General features: G+C 38.4%; 1 protein-coding gene across 8 annotated transcripts in view; it reads right to left on the reverse strand.

The window, feature by feature from the left end:
• Positions 1-15,905, reverse strand: part of creb1b (cAMP responsive element binding protein 1b) — an 87,104-nt gene that overhangs the window by 44,471 nt on the left and 26,728 nt on the right. For all 8 annotated transcript variants that reach the window (XM_087988879.1, XM_087988878.1, XM_043693301.2 and 5 more), the window contains one exon: positions 5,050-5,166. In XM_087988879.1, coding sequence (XP_087845005.1) covers positions 5,050-5,154 — 105 coding nt within the window. In that variant the 5' untranslated portion in view covers positions 5,155-5,166. The remainder of the gene's footprint in view (positions 1-5,049; positions 5,167-15,905) is intronic.

Raw genomic sequence — 15,905 nt, forward strand, 5'->3', positions numbered from 1 at the left:
TTAAGATGAGAGAAAATAGATTTAAAAAGAACTGGAAGGATAACATTTTTATGCAGAGTGGTGTGTGTATGGAGCGAGCTGCCAAACGAAGTGGTGGAGGAGAGTACAATTACAACATTTAAAAAGATATCTGGATGGATATGTTAATAGGAATAGTTTAGAGAGATAATGGACCAAATGCTGGCAAATGGGACTAGGTCAGTTTGCAAAGTCTGATTGGCACAGATATGTTGGACCAAAAGAGTCTGTTTCCATGCAGTATGACAATTACAAAGCAGAGTCAGCGTGGCTTCGTGAAACAGAAATCATGCCTCCAAAATTCCCAGTGTATTGGAATTCTTTGAGGTGGTAACAAAGAGGGTAGACAAAAGGGTAGCTGTGGAAAGAATACAGAAGGTATTTGGTAGGATACCACACATTTGGCTACTCAATATTAAGAAAGCCCATTGCACTGGAGGCAGTATAATAAGAATGGATAGAGGTTTGGCAAACTAGTACAAAATAAAGTTGGGAGCATTTTCAGGATGGCAAGTTGTAAATTAGAGTGCCACAGGGACTGGTGCTGGGTGCAGACATAATGACTTGTATACTGTAGTCAACTTTGCAGATGACAAAAACAGGTAGGAAAACGAGTAGTGTGGATAATCAAGTGGGCAAAAACTTGGCAGATGAAATATATAGTGAATATGAAGTTATGCACTTTGGCAGGAATAACAGGAGCTGAATATTATATAAATGGAGAAAGACTGGAGAAAGTATACAGCAGTGGCATCTGAGAAGCCTCATACATAAATCATAAAATTCCAACATACAAGTTCAGCAGGTAATTGGAAAGGCAAATGAAATGTCAGCCTTTATTTCAAGGGGAACAGTTTGAGAAAATAGGGAGGTCTAGCTAAAACTATTGAGGACACTAGTGAGACCACAATTGGAATACTGTGAACAACTGTATTGGACACCTTACCAAAAGGAAAATTATAATGGGATTCAGGGCAGTATGCTACTCAGAGAAAGTATGCTCGGCTATTCTCATGTATGGAGGGATCTTCTTATAAGAATAGGTCGATTGGTTTGGAATTGTATGCACTGAAATTTAGATGAGACAACGTTACTGAAACACACAAGATCATTAGAGGATTTGAAGGGATAAATGAGGAAAGGTTGGCTTTCCTTGCACAATAGTCGAGCACTAGAAGCATAATCTCACAATAAGAGGGTGTGCATTTAGAGCAGGAATGAGGAAGAATTTTCTTCTCAGAGTGTGGTGATTACACAGACCTCTGGGTTGTTAAATATCTTCAAGGCTGAGATAGAAAGAATTTTAATCAGTAGAGGAATCAAGGGTAATGGAGAAAAAAACAGGCAAAATGGTCTTGAGGATTATCAGGATTAGCCATGTTGTCGCATGGTCTCAGGGCATCAAATATGCACATAACATCGCTCAGAGCAAGGTAGTAACAGGAAGGGAAAGGGAGTCAGTGGTGAAGGTAGACTGCTTGTAGGAGGGCCAATGAGCATGGCTTCAATCCTTTAAATGTGTGGCTGGAGGAATTTGTCTATCTTCCAAGACTGGATGTTAGACAGGTACCTGACAGCTCAGACAAAAGGAGGGTCAATAAAAACAGTGGTGTAGTATGGGCTGCACATGGGGTGGCACAGTGGCGAGCACTGCTGCCTCACAGCGCCAGGGAGCCAGGTTCAATTCCACCCTCAGGCAACTGTGTGTGTGGAGTTTGCACATTCTCATTTCTGCTAGAGTTTCTTCAGAGTGCTCCACTTTCCTCCCACAGTCCAAAGATGTGCAGGTCAAGTGAATTGGCCATGCTAAACTACCCATATTGTCCAGGGATGTGCAGGCTAGGTGGGTTATCCATGGGAAATGCAGGGTTACAGGGCTAGGGTATGGTGGGTCTGGGTGGGTTGCTCTTCAGAGGGTCAGTGTGGACTCGATTGGGAGAATGGCCTGCTTCTATACTGGAGGGATTCCAAGATTTGATGTTGAAATTGTCAATTAAAAATGATCACCAAGGGGCATTATCTGGTTATGGGAAAGGACAGGACCATGATTGTTTGATGGGGAACTCAGATGTGATGCTGAGAGTTGGGAAATAGATGCCTTTGAGATACACAAGCTGGCTACAACTTAGAATTGAAACAAGTTAGAGCAGTAATACAAAACAGGGCAATGACAGAGCCAGATTGGTGGCAGACAGTTTGGTTACCTATGTCAAAGACTGCAGAAGTAACATGGGGCAATAATATAATAGTCAAAAACATTTATTCAGACCACTTTGAACCAGAAGTAACTTCTTCCAAAAGCATTTAGCCCAAACTTGTGAGCGTAGTAACTCATCCAAAAAGAGATTCTAGCACTAAGTGGCACAAATCTAGAAGGTGACAACACATTCAAGGACAAGGAAAAAGAGAGGAGACAGAAAGACAGGGAAAAGAGGAGACAGAAAGACAGGGAAAAAAGGAGGCAGAGATGAGTTCTTTTGAGTAGAGTTTGTTCTGAGGAGGGAGAAGTGGGGATTTCAAAAATAAAATCTCCATTTACAAAAGGCAATCTGATTTCAAAAAATTATTTGCTCCTGTATTAAAAGAGGGGCCAGAGACGCACAAGAAGTGCATAATGAAAATGGGAATATATGTGGTAACACAGAATTTATTGAGACTAGCAACAGGTCGTCTGGTACAGCAAGACTTCACACCACTGAGACACAAATTTAGATTCAAGATCTTGAGGATATCAGTAAACATTTGGATCAAAAATGCCTTTTAGATTTGAACTAATGAGGTATTATAAACAAAGAAACAATTTAATATCAGTGTAGAAGAATAAAAGGAAAACAAATAAGAGTTGGTGTATAGCTTCTTTACACAATTTTGACTAATTATTAAAGAAAAATATTTTATATCCTGAGCTTCTTAACCTCAGGATATCCTGAAGTGCTTTCACAGCCAATGATCTGCCTTTAGAGTAATCACTGGTGTAATGCAGGGAAAAGCAACTGTCAATTAATTCAGAGAAGAAAAAAAATAGAACACTGAAGAGAATGAGGAATAAATAAAGAGGAGCTGGATGCCATCAGCATACACATGAAAGTTGGTCCTATGTCCATGGATGATGTTGACCCAAGATATAGGAATGGCACCATTGAGTATAACCTTGGATTGAGGGCAGCGATTGTTTGTCATCAATTGTACTGTCACCAACACCAGACTGGGGATGCTAGAGATCTGATTGTACCTCTCTTGCTTGTACAATCTGATTGACATGGGCAATGGAAGAGTGTAATTGGAAGAGGATGACGAATGATAATGTATCTCATGTTCTGAACAGACAAAATCTTGCCCTTTCATTGCTAGGCTTATCTATACAGTAGAATGATACTCCATTTTGAAGCATTGCTCCATGACACATAGCTTGAAAATTTCATGAGGGCACATGATGGCAATGAAGCATTCAAAAGTGTAACTATATTTTGAAAAAAATAATAGAGAATGGCCCAATGCCACCACTAAAAACTGCATAGCTCCAGATGTACAAGTTACATCTTTGCTTTAAGAGACAGAAGGTCTCAAGCACCTTGAGCACGGTGCTCGAGACTGCAATTCAACAGTGAGGATCATGGAGTAATTAACACCAGATTGGTGATAACAATTTTGATCTCGAACATCTTTTCCTTATCGTCCGAGGTCAATGACTTACACTTTGGTATGGCTCCATGGACAGCATCTCTGGCAAATGAGACTAGATTGTACGTGATAATGAGATATTTGACAGTGAAGATGATGTTCTTACTTGTAATGCTTATTGTTCACTCAAAACGAAATCTTGAATTTCTGAGATATCTTTCACAATCTCAGGATGTGCAAAATGCACTTTATAGCTAGTAAGTACTTCCGTAATGTGTTGGAAATTGTTGATCCTTTAACTTTTCACAATCAAGTTATTGTAGAAAATGGAGCAATATAAACAGGTTGGCTTTTAACTATCATGACAAGTATGCATAATTTGTCTTCTGATGGACTGAGAAATACATGGCAGTGATGACGTTGGCCATGAAGGTTTGAATTGATTTAGGGGCTAGGGTGATAAAAATCAATAACCTCTTTCTTTGCATGGAAAATTGACTTGATAAAAAATTGCTTTTGAAAGAACATGGAATCAGTTTTATTAGGGTGTTTCACTTAAAAGGAACCATCTTGGAATACAAAAGACTCCAAACTTCGACCCAAATGGTCCGTCTTCAAATAAATTGGGATCAGATATAAAATAAGTTTTTTACTGGTAAGATGTACATTGGATATCAGTAAACTATGGTGCTTCAAATAACATACTCTCTGGACATGTTGGGTCAATCATTCAGCTGGACACAAATATAGCCTTTTCCATAAACTGCACTGCAAAAATGTCTTATGCTTACTCAAAACAAACTCATGGACCAGAGATAAAAGTGGTTAATTGCCAATAAAGTGCATTCACTAATGCATAAAAATGCAGGCAATTTGTACCTATAAACAGCAACAAGACAACAACCACATCATGTCTTTTAGTGATATTTATTGAGAAATTAATATTGACCGGGACAGTAGCAAAAACCATCCAAACTCTTGTCAAACAATTCACACCCGAGAAGGATGTTCATCTTTGTTTAACATCTCATCCAAATAACCAACTTCTGACACCACAACACTTAGTATCTGAATGCATAGCATTCTGACTGAACAATGGCAATTCTATTACTGAGCCTGTTACTGGATCTGCAAGACACAGGAACTTATTTTGATTTTCCTCTCCATAGACGCAGATACTGAAAATGTGACAAAAGGTGGCACTATCACTCTGGCAGTGATTAACAAACTTTCTCAGAGAGGACTTTGAAACTCATTAAGGGAAAGCAGAGTTCCATATGCAATGTACCAGTTAGCTCATCGCTCTAAGGCATGTTTGGGAAATCTCAAGAACTAATAAACTGAAACTAGGAATAATGGCGTTATCTGTGGTCTCAATTTGTGTCATTTGTTACGGACATTGAGAAATACCTGTGCAATAGTTGCAAGCTGTGCTTGTGTCGGAACTGCTAGCTGGTGGGTTTCAGTTTCTGAAATTGGAGTGTCACCATGTTGAGCATCTGCACTGGAATCCATTGTTTCCTTTACCTGCAGTACCAGAAAATACAGAATAAGGGCCTGAGAAACACACACTACAGTTGGCAGTACAACATTGGAAAAGCAGGTGCCCACTTCTCATCAGGTTTTTTGGCAAGTTATTTGACAAAATGTGCTGCTTTCTGTTTCTGAAGTCACATTCCAGTAGCTTTTCTTAGGACAGGAAAGGCAATGGTGAGATTAAATAGGTGTTAATGATTTTTGAGAAGATTTGTAGCTCAGGTTGATGATAAGTATGTAAGTTAGCTTGTGAGCTTGGAGGTTTGTTTTCAGACGTTTTGTCACCATACTAGGAAACATCTTCAGTGAGAGTCTCCAGTGAAGTGCTGATGGTATGTCCCAACTCTCTCTTTATAGTTCTTGGTTTCTTAAGGTGGGTGATGTCATTTGTTTTTTTTTTAAAAAGGGAAGGTACATAGGATCTAGATTGATGTGTTTAGTGATGGAGCTCTGGTTAGAATGCCATACCTCTAACAATTCTCCTGTGTGTCTTTGTTTCACCTGTCCTAGGATGTGTGACTGGGACAACACAAAGTGGTGGCTTTCTTGTTCTGTATGTATGGAAACTAGTGATAGTGGGCTGTGTCTTTTGGCAGTCTTACAAAGGAGGACACCACTTTGACTGGGACAACACATTCTAGGACAGGCAAAACAAAGACACACATGAGAATTCTTAGAGGCATGGCATTCTAATCAAAACACCATCACTAAACCCATCGACTTTCATCCTATCTACCTTGCTTTGAAAAATAAAACAGAAATAACATAACCCACCTTAAGAAACCAAGACCTATAAATAGAGAGGTGAGATACACCACCAGTACTTCACTGGAGACTCTCACTGATGACATTACTTAGTATGGTGATGAAACGTCTGAAAACAAACCTTCAAGCTGAGCGAGCTAACTTACATACTTATTAAATAGGTGCGTTCAAATGATGGGTGAGAAGGAGAACTAAATATAAGAAGGATGCGTGAAACTTTAAAAGGTTCAGAGAAGATGTTGCCAGGGTTGAAGAGTTTGTGCTATAGGGTGACACATAGGCTGGGGCCATTTTCCCTGGAGCGTTGAAGCCTGAGGGGTGACCTTATAGAGGCTTATAAGGTCATGAGAAGCATGGATAGGGTAAATAGAAAAAGTCTTATCCCTGGGTTGGACGAGTCCAGAACTAGAGGCTATAGGTTTAGGGTGAGAGGGGAAGATTTAAAAGTGACTGAAGGGGCAACATTTTCATGTAAAGGGTGGCACATGTATGTGATGAGCAGCCAGAGGAAATGGAGAAGGCTGGTACAATTACAACATTTAAAAGGCATCTGGATGGGTATATGAATAGGAGGATTAAAGGGATATGGGCCAAGTGCTGGCAACTTGGGACTAGATTAATCTGGTCAGCATGAGCCAAGGAGAAATTGTTACTTTTGACAGGAGAATCAATAACCAGACATTTATTTAACACAACTGGTAAAATAAGGGGAAATGAGATTTCTTTTTAGGTACTGGGTTGTTGCACAATTTGGAATACTTCCAGGGCACAAGTTTAATAGTAATTTGCAAAATTTTTAAAAAAATTATTGTATACTTGAAAAATATTTCTGGGTTATGAAGAAAGAGACAGGGAAACTAATTTAAATAACCTCAATATATTGAACAGATTTGTTTCTTGGGGCATGACAGTGGCAGGGTGGGAATGTAAAGCAAAGAATTGTGCCAACTATGTTGCTGGCATAGAGCTGGTAGTTACAGAGTTGTTCACAGTGAAAGGTTCAGATGTTAAGTGGGAGGCTTTTTTCACAAAAGATTGAATACCTGCATTGCACCATTGTAATAGAATTTATATTCAGTAGATGCACTAATGTATTTTAACTGGACTCGTGACAGTCACATAAATATGCCATATCTAATGAATTTTCCTTAGGATTGGAAACTATAAAGTAAATGGCTGGTGAATGTATATAACATACATGCACAAGATTGATATCAGAGTTCTTCTGTCTCAAGTATATTTCAGTTTTTAATTTCACCCTATTTCTGTTTCTCTTTGTGTAAGGTGATGAACTCTCAGGTTTTAGTGACTTTTTCATTCGAGGTTCAAGTGACCATCCTGAATATTTGCAGCTTCCATAACAAATATCTCATGCAAAAAAAAAATGAAGGGGTTCATTACGGAGCCATCTCCTTTCACTGGGTATTTTCCAGAATGAGCTGTCGTACTCCCCAACCTCCCTTTTCTAACCCAGGAACAGATGTGGACACAGACACCCACCAATTCTGAGCAGGGCTAGATTGACTCAAATTTTCCTGATTCAGTATCAAGGCAACAAAAAATCTCAAGCGAAATAACATTCAAGTCAAAACTCATAGGAAAAATTCAATGGTGCAATCTGCTCCTTAAATTTAAATTGTTCTTTGTGAAATGGTATATTCAAAAGGCAGGGTAAACAAAGTAGAACACATTTCCACTGCAATTAAGAGAAATCTAATAAGAGACTCAAGATCTAGAGAGTAGATTAGGGAAATAGAGTGAGAGCAACAGAATATTAATTTGAGATGAGTGTAACAGGAAGGAAGTTACTGGTGAAAGTCAAGTACCAAGTTTAAAAACCTACACCATGCTACAATCACAGGCAGAATTACTTCTCCAACAGATCACAGATTATACGCTGAAAAAGGCTTCACATGGGCGAGAAAGCAGATCTATGCACAGTACGTTGAAGATTCTTTGGCTTCGTCACTAGTCTATAAAATGCACAAGTTTAGAATATAACATTCAAATTTGTTTTAAAAAGTGCAAACATGGCTTTTCAATGACAATTCAGTCGTGCATATCACTTGGGTTGGTATGTAGCATGTACAGAGTTTTGGTCAGTCTTCCAGTACGGACTTCAACATAAAGCAACATTGCAACATCATGAACACATTTAGTAAGATCCTATGGTAGGAGGCAGAGCTAATTGCAATATCATCACCATCCCCTGTGAGAGACCAGCTGGAACCACAACCTTTCTGATGTCAAGATAATTAACACATGCAGATCTTCTGCTGTCAGATCTTTTACATATCAAAGCAACTTATTTAGCAGCTCTGGCTCTTCAGTCTCCACTTTTGGATTGGACTATTACCTTGGACTCCAATAGATTTTCACATAGCTTCCAGCACTTCTCAACTTTTAACTTTTTATGGCCTAAGTGCATACATCCTTTAATATATGCTTCATCTCCAAACAGGTTCTGTTAACATCAGGTTTGCCCAATAAAAGTCTTTTACAATCTCCATATATAGAAAGAAACAGAGCTAGACAAAACCAAAATTGGACTCAATTTTTCTACCTGGATTTGGGATTCACATTTACTGATTATGATAACAATCAGCTACAGCAGCAAGGAAGTTGGCTGTGACATTCTTGCTCAGAATAGCAAAATAAAATTCCAATTAGGCACCAAACATCTTGCTCCGAAGAGATAAACTAATTTCTTCAGTTGAAAATACAGACCAAAAATAATGGAATAAGTTCAATGATGAGTTTTTGACAAGGTTTTGCAAACATTGCAAGGTATGTTGCAAGCTTTTGATTAAGTCACTACTTCACTATCAATCTTGCAACCAGAGTTTACTTGCTTATTTATTCAAATGCTTGACAGGACCAATGAGCTCAACTTTTTTTTGAGATAAGGATGATAACACATGTAAAGCTATGTGTACTTGTGCACAACTAACTTGCTAAAGTATAACTGTGCATTGCAAGATATCCTGCCAATGCCTTCGATAATCATGGTCGATAAAATGTCAGCTTTCAAAGAAGGTAGACACAATTCTGGAGTTTTAATTTCAAGATTTTAAGAAAGTTGAATGATTCTTTGTTGAAGAGAGGGGAAAAGTGAAAGATTTTGTCTGAAATCTCTTTATTCCACATATCCCATTCAAACTGATGAGATGGGAACTTAATGCAACAAATCAAATGCAGTTGCTATTTGAAAGTGAACAGCTACCATTGATGTATCAAAATATGAACAGACTTGCTTTTAACATGAAACACTTCCAAATAAACCTGTTGGACTAGAACCTGGTGTTGTGAGATTTTTAACTTTGCTTTTAACAAGCTGACGGATCTAATGTGAAAACAGACAGCAAAGCAGTTTTGAAGTGCAGTCAGCCTTGTCATTTGGGAAATGTGACAACCAATTTGCACACAGGGAGGTCACCTCCCCCACCCCCCAAAAATCAATGCAATAACAACCAAATAATCTGATTTTCAGCAAGGAATATGCATTGGTTAAGACACCAGGGAGAAGTCCTGGCACTTAAAGTAAACCAATGGGATCTTTAACATCTTGAGAGGAAACAGGTACAGTATCTGGTTTAATATCTCATCTGAAATCAGAAAATCTCCAACAACGCTGTACTCTCAGCACTGAACTGCCAGGGGGTGGGTGGTATTTGATCACCAGTTTCTTGGTGTTCAATTATAATGCAGCCACAGAAATTAATCAAGCACTCCAAATAATTGATGGCCAATCTGATTCTGTTCCGCTGTTTTGAGATAAATTTCGAGCCTATGTTTGTAAGTTCTACTCTAGCAATCCAGGCAAAAGCCAGTTTTCCACAGATTCTGTTTTGAGTAGTTTACAAAGTTATGAGCACATTCATAAGTGTAATATTACTGTCTGCACAGCCTCTAGAAGCAAACAACTTTAAGTAATGTCAGGAATGCATACAAAGGGATGGATAAAGTAGCTACTGTTTTTTTCATTATAAAACTTCTACTTTGATAGACTATTGGAAAGGAATAGACAACATTGATGCTCACACAATGTACCATAAATGTGCAGTACTCAGATACAAGTGCACCCATGTTAAAACTGGGAATTCAGAAAAGATAAAGTGTTCATTAAAAAACCAATAAAGGTATCAAATAAGGTGCAATGCACACATTAATAATACAACTGAATCAGGTGGTATACATGACTTCTTACTGCCTGTAAATGTTTACCCTTGCACGAAAGATTAAACATTATTAAATATTACATTTACTTTGAAGTTTATATTTCAACCCAAAATTTTGAAACACCATTATGTTCTGGTAATTTAGGTGAACACCATACTTTAATGTGTTTAAACGAAAAGCATGCTCAAGGTTGCAAAGGAAACCCTGTGCTTGAAGAGTTAATTAATATTAACTAACTGTGTTTGTTTTTAAATTTCACTATTAGTCTGTCCCTTTAGGATCAATTTAAGTTTCTCAATTCCTTTGACATTTTAAATGGAGGGAGATCCCTGGCACATATCAGTGAGGAAGTCAGTTAGTATGTGGGAAACTCTGTTCAGATGCTTATAAATTATCCTTACATTGTGCAAGAAAAAATGACAGCTGTTTAACAATTTCATATTTGCATAAGTGGTTCAGATATCTTTAGATTAGAACCATTTTTCTTGGCTTTGTTAAAACTGAATTAATTTAATACTATAATTATCTTATTCCACATAGTACATCAACAGAAGTCATTCATAACATTAAAGGAAGCATGTACAAGCACTTGTTGACTACAGCCAACTTTACGTGCAATACAAAATATTTTGTTCTAATTTGTTATAGGCCCATTATTTAATTTTGCTTCCAGACTTCCCTGCACAAGTCACTAATTGAGAAGATAAACAGGCAATCAAATGCTAGGGTTTACAAGTTGGGTTCAATTATACCCTCGAGTGACTGTGTAAAGCTTGCACATTCTCCTATAGTCTGCATGGGTTTCCTCTGGGTGCTCTGGTTTCCTCCCACTGTTCAAAGATGTGCAGTTTGGGTGGATTGGCCATGCTAAATTGCCATGATGTCCAGGGACGTGCAGGCTAAGTGGATAAGCCATGGAAAATGCAGGGTTACAGGGATGGAGTAGGCAGAGGTAGAATGCTTTTCGGAGAGTCGGTGTGGATTCAACGTGCCGAATGGCCTGCTTCCACACTGCAGGGATTCCATGATTTAAAAAAGTATTTCCCATTATCAGAATTCTAAACAAGTGAAATTCCAATGTTCAAATATTTGATCTCCTTCAGATGATAGCTAAGTTGGTAAATTGCCCTGTTACTCCCCAATAACTGAGTTTGCTCATTGTTCTACTGTAATACATCAATTTCTCACCCGGATTTCCAAATGGTTTCCTGCCTATACTTTTCTCTCACTAACTTTTCCCAGCTCGAAATCTTTTGTGAACTCCATACACCTTCAACTCTGGCTTTTTGACTCTTTACTCACTTCACCAGTGATGGCCCTATTTCTACCTTTTTTCTTGATATCACCACCTGATAAACCTTTCTGCTCCTCACTCCTGCAAAATACTTCTCAAACCTCAGACCAAACTTTAACTCACATGTGCTAATATCGCTGGACATGGCTTGATATCAAGTGTTGTTCAGCATGTTTTACAGCAACGGTTAACGCAAGGTTGTTGCTGAATAGAGAAGCCACAAATCCAAAGCCTAAATACTTGGTAGTACATGGTTTAACAGCTTGTCCAAAAGACGGCAGCTCAAAAAGTGCAACACTCTCAGTACTGCTCTAGAATGTCAGTCTTGACTATATGCTCAAATTGTTGTGAGCAAGACTTGAACTCATATTTCAAGTCACAGCGATCTACAGCACAAAAAAAGGCCAAATCTGTGCTGGTCAAAATCAAGCACCAAACTATTCTTATTCCAAAAACTTTGAACTCTCACCTTTACAGCATTATGGATATATCTACATCACATGGATTATGACTAAGGAAGACAGTTCACAACCCAAAGATGAACAATAGTGACCTGACCAGCAAAGACCACATTCCATAAAAAAAGGAACTTTTTAATTTCCACGTGTACCTGGACACTAGCATTGGTGATGTGCAGATGGACACATTAATCCCTTTGATCCTCTGCTAATCCCAATCTCTAAGAAAATATTGGATTTTGTGAATTCAAAATGGATGACTTCACACATTCTCATAATTTAATATTCAACCACAGTACTGTCATAGCTATCCAGAATCAATATCCTGTGGGACTCTTGACAGAAAATCTATTGGCCCAACAACATAAATGATGTGGCACTGTCAATCATGGGTTGGGCATTCTGCTGGCGGCTCAGCACCTAATTCTCTGAGTCTCTCCATCACCTGTAAGGCACAAGGAATGAGGCAGAATACCTTCCACTTTCCTGTCTGGCTGCAGCTGCAACATCACTCTGAGGTGGATGATCAGCCATGATCTCACTGAATGGAGGAGCAGACTCCACAGCCTGAATGGCATACTCCTGGACAGCTGACACAATAACTGCCACAGAAAAAATCAAAGCATACTGAGGAGAACTAGCTCAAGGGCACAAAATAGTTCTTTGATGAAGTTCATTTTACTCTTTATTGAAGTCAACTATATGACATCTTTATTTTGTGAAAAAAATTAACAACTTCAAATTCAATCTTCTTTATTGTTATGGCAGAGAACAAGATCAATTTTAAATTGGGTGGTGGTCATGGTCTGCAGTAAACGTTACAACTACACAGTGAAGAACAACCAGCCATCTCCTTCAGTTTTGTATTCTGTACAATTTGTTCATGTGTCATAATGGGCTGCCTCACTATTCAAAGACTGAGTCTTACCCTCACCTCAGTGGACTCTACTCTTATTTCAAAGAACAGGATAAAATCAATTATTTAAGAAGTATATCTGCTTTTAAACAATATTCCAGAGGTGTGATTGCAGTACAATTGCAGCCCCTTCGATCACCAAAGGTACAAAACATGAGATAATTCCCTTTAGACCAAATCCTCTCAGATTACATGCCAAATGTTTCAGCAATTTTTTTTACTGCAAATAATTAAACCACCCCCCCTCCCCCAAAAGAATCTAGCATATCCCAGCCATGACAATGCATTCCTGTTTACAGTGACAACGTAGAGCTTAGTCTGAATATATATTTTTCCCCAAGCGTTTTTATTGGACAACATGTTGACAAATATTGCCTAACTTCAATATCCTTCACTATTTCTAGTCTTCTTGCAAGGCTGAATGTGCCAAGTTTAAATGAGAATGGAAACATTTTGTGTAATTCCCTTGTCAACCATACATTCAAGCACTGTCAAAGATGTAATGTTCCACCGCTCACTGCATTTGATTGAGGAAAAGGTCTACTTTTGTCACAAGGTTTTGATGTTGTTGTCGTTATAAATTATGTTTGGTGCAGGTCATTAAGTATCTAACTTGACTATGTGTGCTTTAAGTCCTGCATTGCCTCCAGTTCATTCTCCGACACAGTGGGTGTCAACACTTGGATCAATTATTAGGTGACAACACAACTTTACTCCAGTTCATCGAGAATGGAAAAACTCAGGGGAAAATCATTGTACTCTGCTCGATGAGCCAAATGGCCTGGTTCCAGACTGTAGGAATTCTACGATTCTATGAATAGTGAAGCCGCAAATATTTTGGTGGTTCTACTTGCAGATTTTTAAATATTTGATCATTGTCAGTGTGTTCAGTTTTAAGGGACCAGGATCATATGAAATTACAGTTTAAAATGGATGAGGCAAGAGTTGGAAGGCTTCAGACAAACATTACTAGATAAAACTTATCCTAAAATGTTCCAGATGCTGCTCAGATGGGTACCATTGAATGTCATTTCATTAAGCTGTTACAGTTGCCACAACAACTGTGGTCTGCACTCGCTTACTTCAATTTAGTAAAGCAGTTCCAATAAAATAAAATCCTTAGGAGAATGCCTGCGTCAGTGAGTTGAATAACTGGTCTTTTATTTCCAGATCAAATTCACTGGACAAAACGACCAATTCTTTTTAGTTGTGAAGGATGGCCATGAAAAATTTGTTTGGACTCAAAAAAGATGGGTCATAAATAATCATGGCACATGCTTACTATCTGGTAGAAATCAACAGGAGCAAGCCATGGTGTATTTACACTACATCTGTAGCTTTGAAACAAGAGAGAACCTCTTTGTTACAATCGTACAGTTAGTGCAATCTAAAACCCAGTGTTAAATTAATCATCAAGGAGGCTGATATTGCTCCACATTGCACTAGAGGGCCCTAGCCCCAATTTTCATCACAAATATTCAGTGCCAATGCAGAATGAAGACTGCTTTACATTTTAACATAAAGGCACCCTGGAGATTGCTGTGGAAAATTCACAATAGAAACCACAATGACCCTGGGGGTGCTAAATATCAGCAGTGTTAAAAATAGGCAAAGCACTCTTCTTCAACACTGACAATTCTCTTGTTAATGACAAAAAAATTTACAAAATGAATTAATGATGTATAATCAAGAGCCACCCACATATTCTGCCACCTCCAACAAATACAGGAAAGCATACTGCAAAATGAGGAATCCTTCAGGTATAATTTCATAACTATGCTGTGCTTAGTAAAGCAACAGACTACATATCCTAATGCTACACAAACGCAATCTCAAATGCTGAAGTTATTTTGAAAATTCACTCCACAGCATGTATATGATAGGCAACCTGTACCTGTGAAGCAGAATTCTCCACAAAAGGAATGCATAGCCTACCTGCCACCTGTTTAAAATGCATTATTGCACAGCACCTAACATTTCACATGTCAACTAACCTTGGAAATCATCACCTTTAAGTTGTGAACAAAATAAGAAAAAAAGATCTGTTTGTATTCAGGCACTTGCTTATTATTGCCAGTTCCTTTCCTGACTTCCTGTTGCATTGCTTTGCGGACAGTTGCAGCACTTCCCTTTGCTGCTCTTCTCAGCCATACTGTGATCCACCTTACCCAATTTGAAGACAAATTTCCTCCGATTCAAGTTTTTAAAAGTTAAACGTTTATTCACTTTTGAAGGCCAAAATACTGAAGATGCTGAAAAATTGTGACAACTAGAATTGCTGGAAATAGTCAGCAGTCAAGCAGCTTATGTAGAAAGAAACAAAATTTTAAATGTAGAACTACCAGATCCAGTAAGCTTTAGTGAAGAATACATGATATCTCCGACATTTTCCAAAGCTTTATATGTCTTCAATCTGAAATCTTAACTCTTCTGCACAATGCCACATGATTGGCTCTGTATTTCAAGCCATCCTTGTTTACATGAAAAGTTCATGTTGGTGAAAATAAAGGCTAGTTACAATTTTTCAGATTCCCAATTGTTTACATTTAGATGAGGACAAATCATTTATCAGAATTGCATACCACCCATAAGAAATGGATACTTAGTTGTCAAAAATCCAAGGGCATTCAGGAAAGGAGTAGAATATAAAGCCAGGTGAGAATATTTGGTGTGAGTGCACAAAAAGGTTGCATAGGGACAGATGCCTGAGTGAGTAGGCAACATGATGACAGATCAAATATGTGGATTAGTATGAGGATATTCACTTTGACAGTAAGACTAGAAAAACAATGCTTTTTTGAAAAAGTGAGAAATTTGGTTGTAAGTTTGCTCGCTGAGCTGATAGACTTGTTGTCAGACGCTTTGCCACCATGCTGGGTAACATCAGAGTGTTTCCGGTGAAGCACTGGTGTTCTGTCCCGCTTGATGTGTGCGTGTCTTGGTTTGTTGTGGTGGATGATATCTAGATTACTTAGATTAGATTACTTACAGTGTGGAAACAGGCCCTTCGGCCCAACAAGTCCACACCAACCCGCCGAAGCGCACCCACCCATACCCCTATATTTACCCCTTACCTAACACTACAGGCAATTTAGCATGGCCAATTCACCTGACCTAT

Source organism: Chiloscyllium plagiosum, unplaced genomic scaffold, assembly GCF_037043375.1.
Source record: "Chiloscyllium plagiosum isolate Xiang-an unplaced genomic scaffold, Cpla_swu_hap1 HiC_scaffold_7, whole genome shotgun sequence".
NCBI lineage: Eukaryota > Metazoa > Chordata > Chondrichthyes > Orectolobiformes > Hemiscylliidae > Chiloscyllium > Chiloscyllium plagiosum.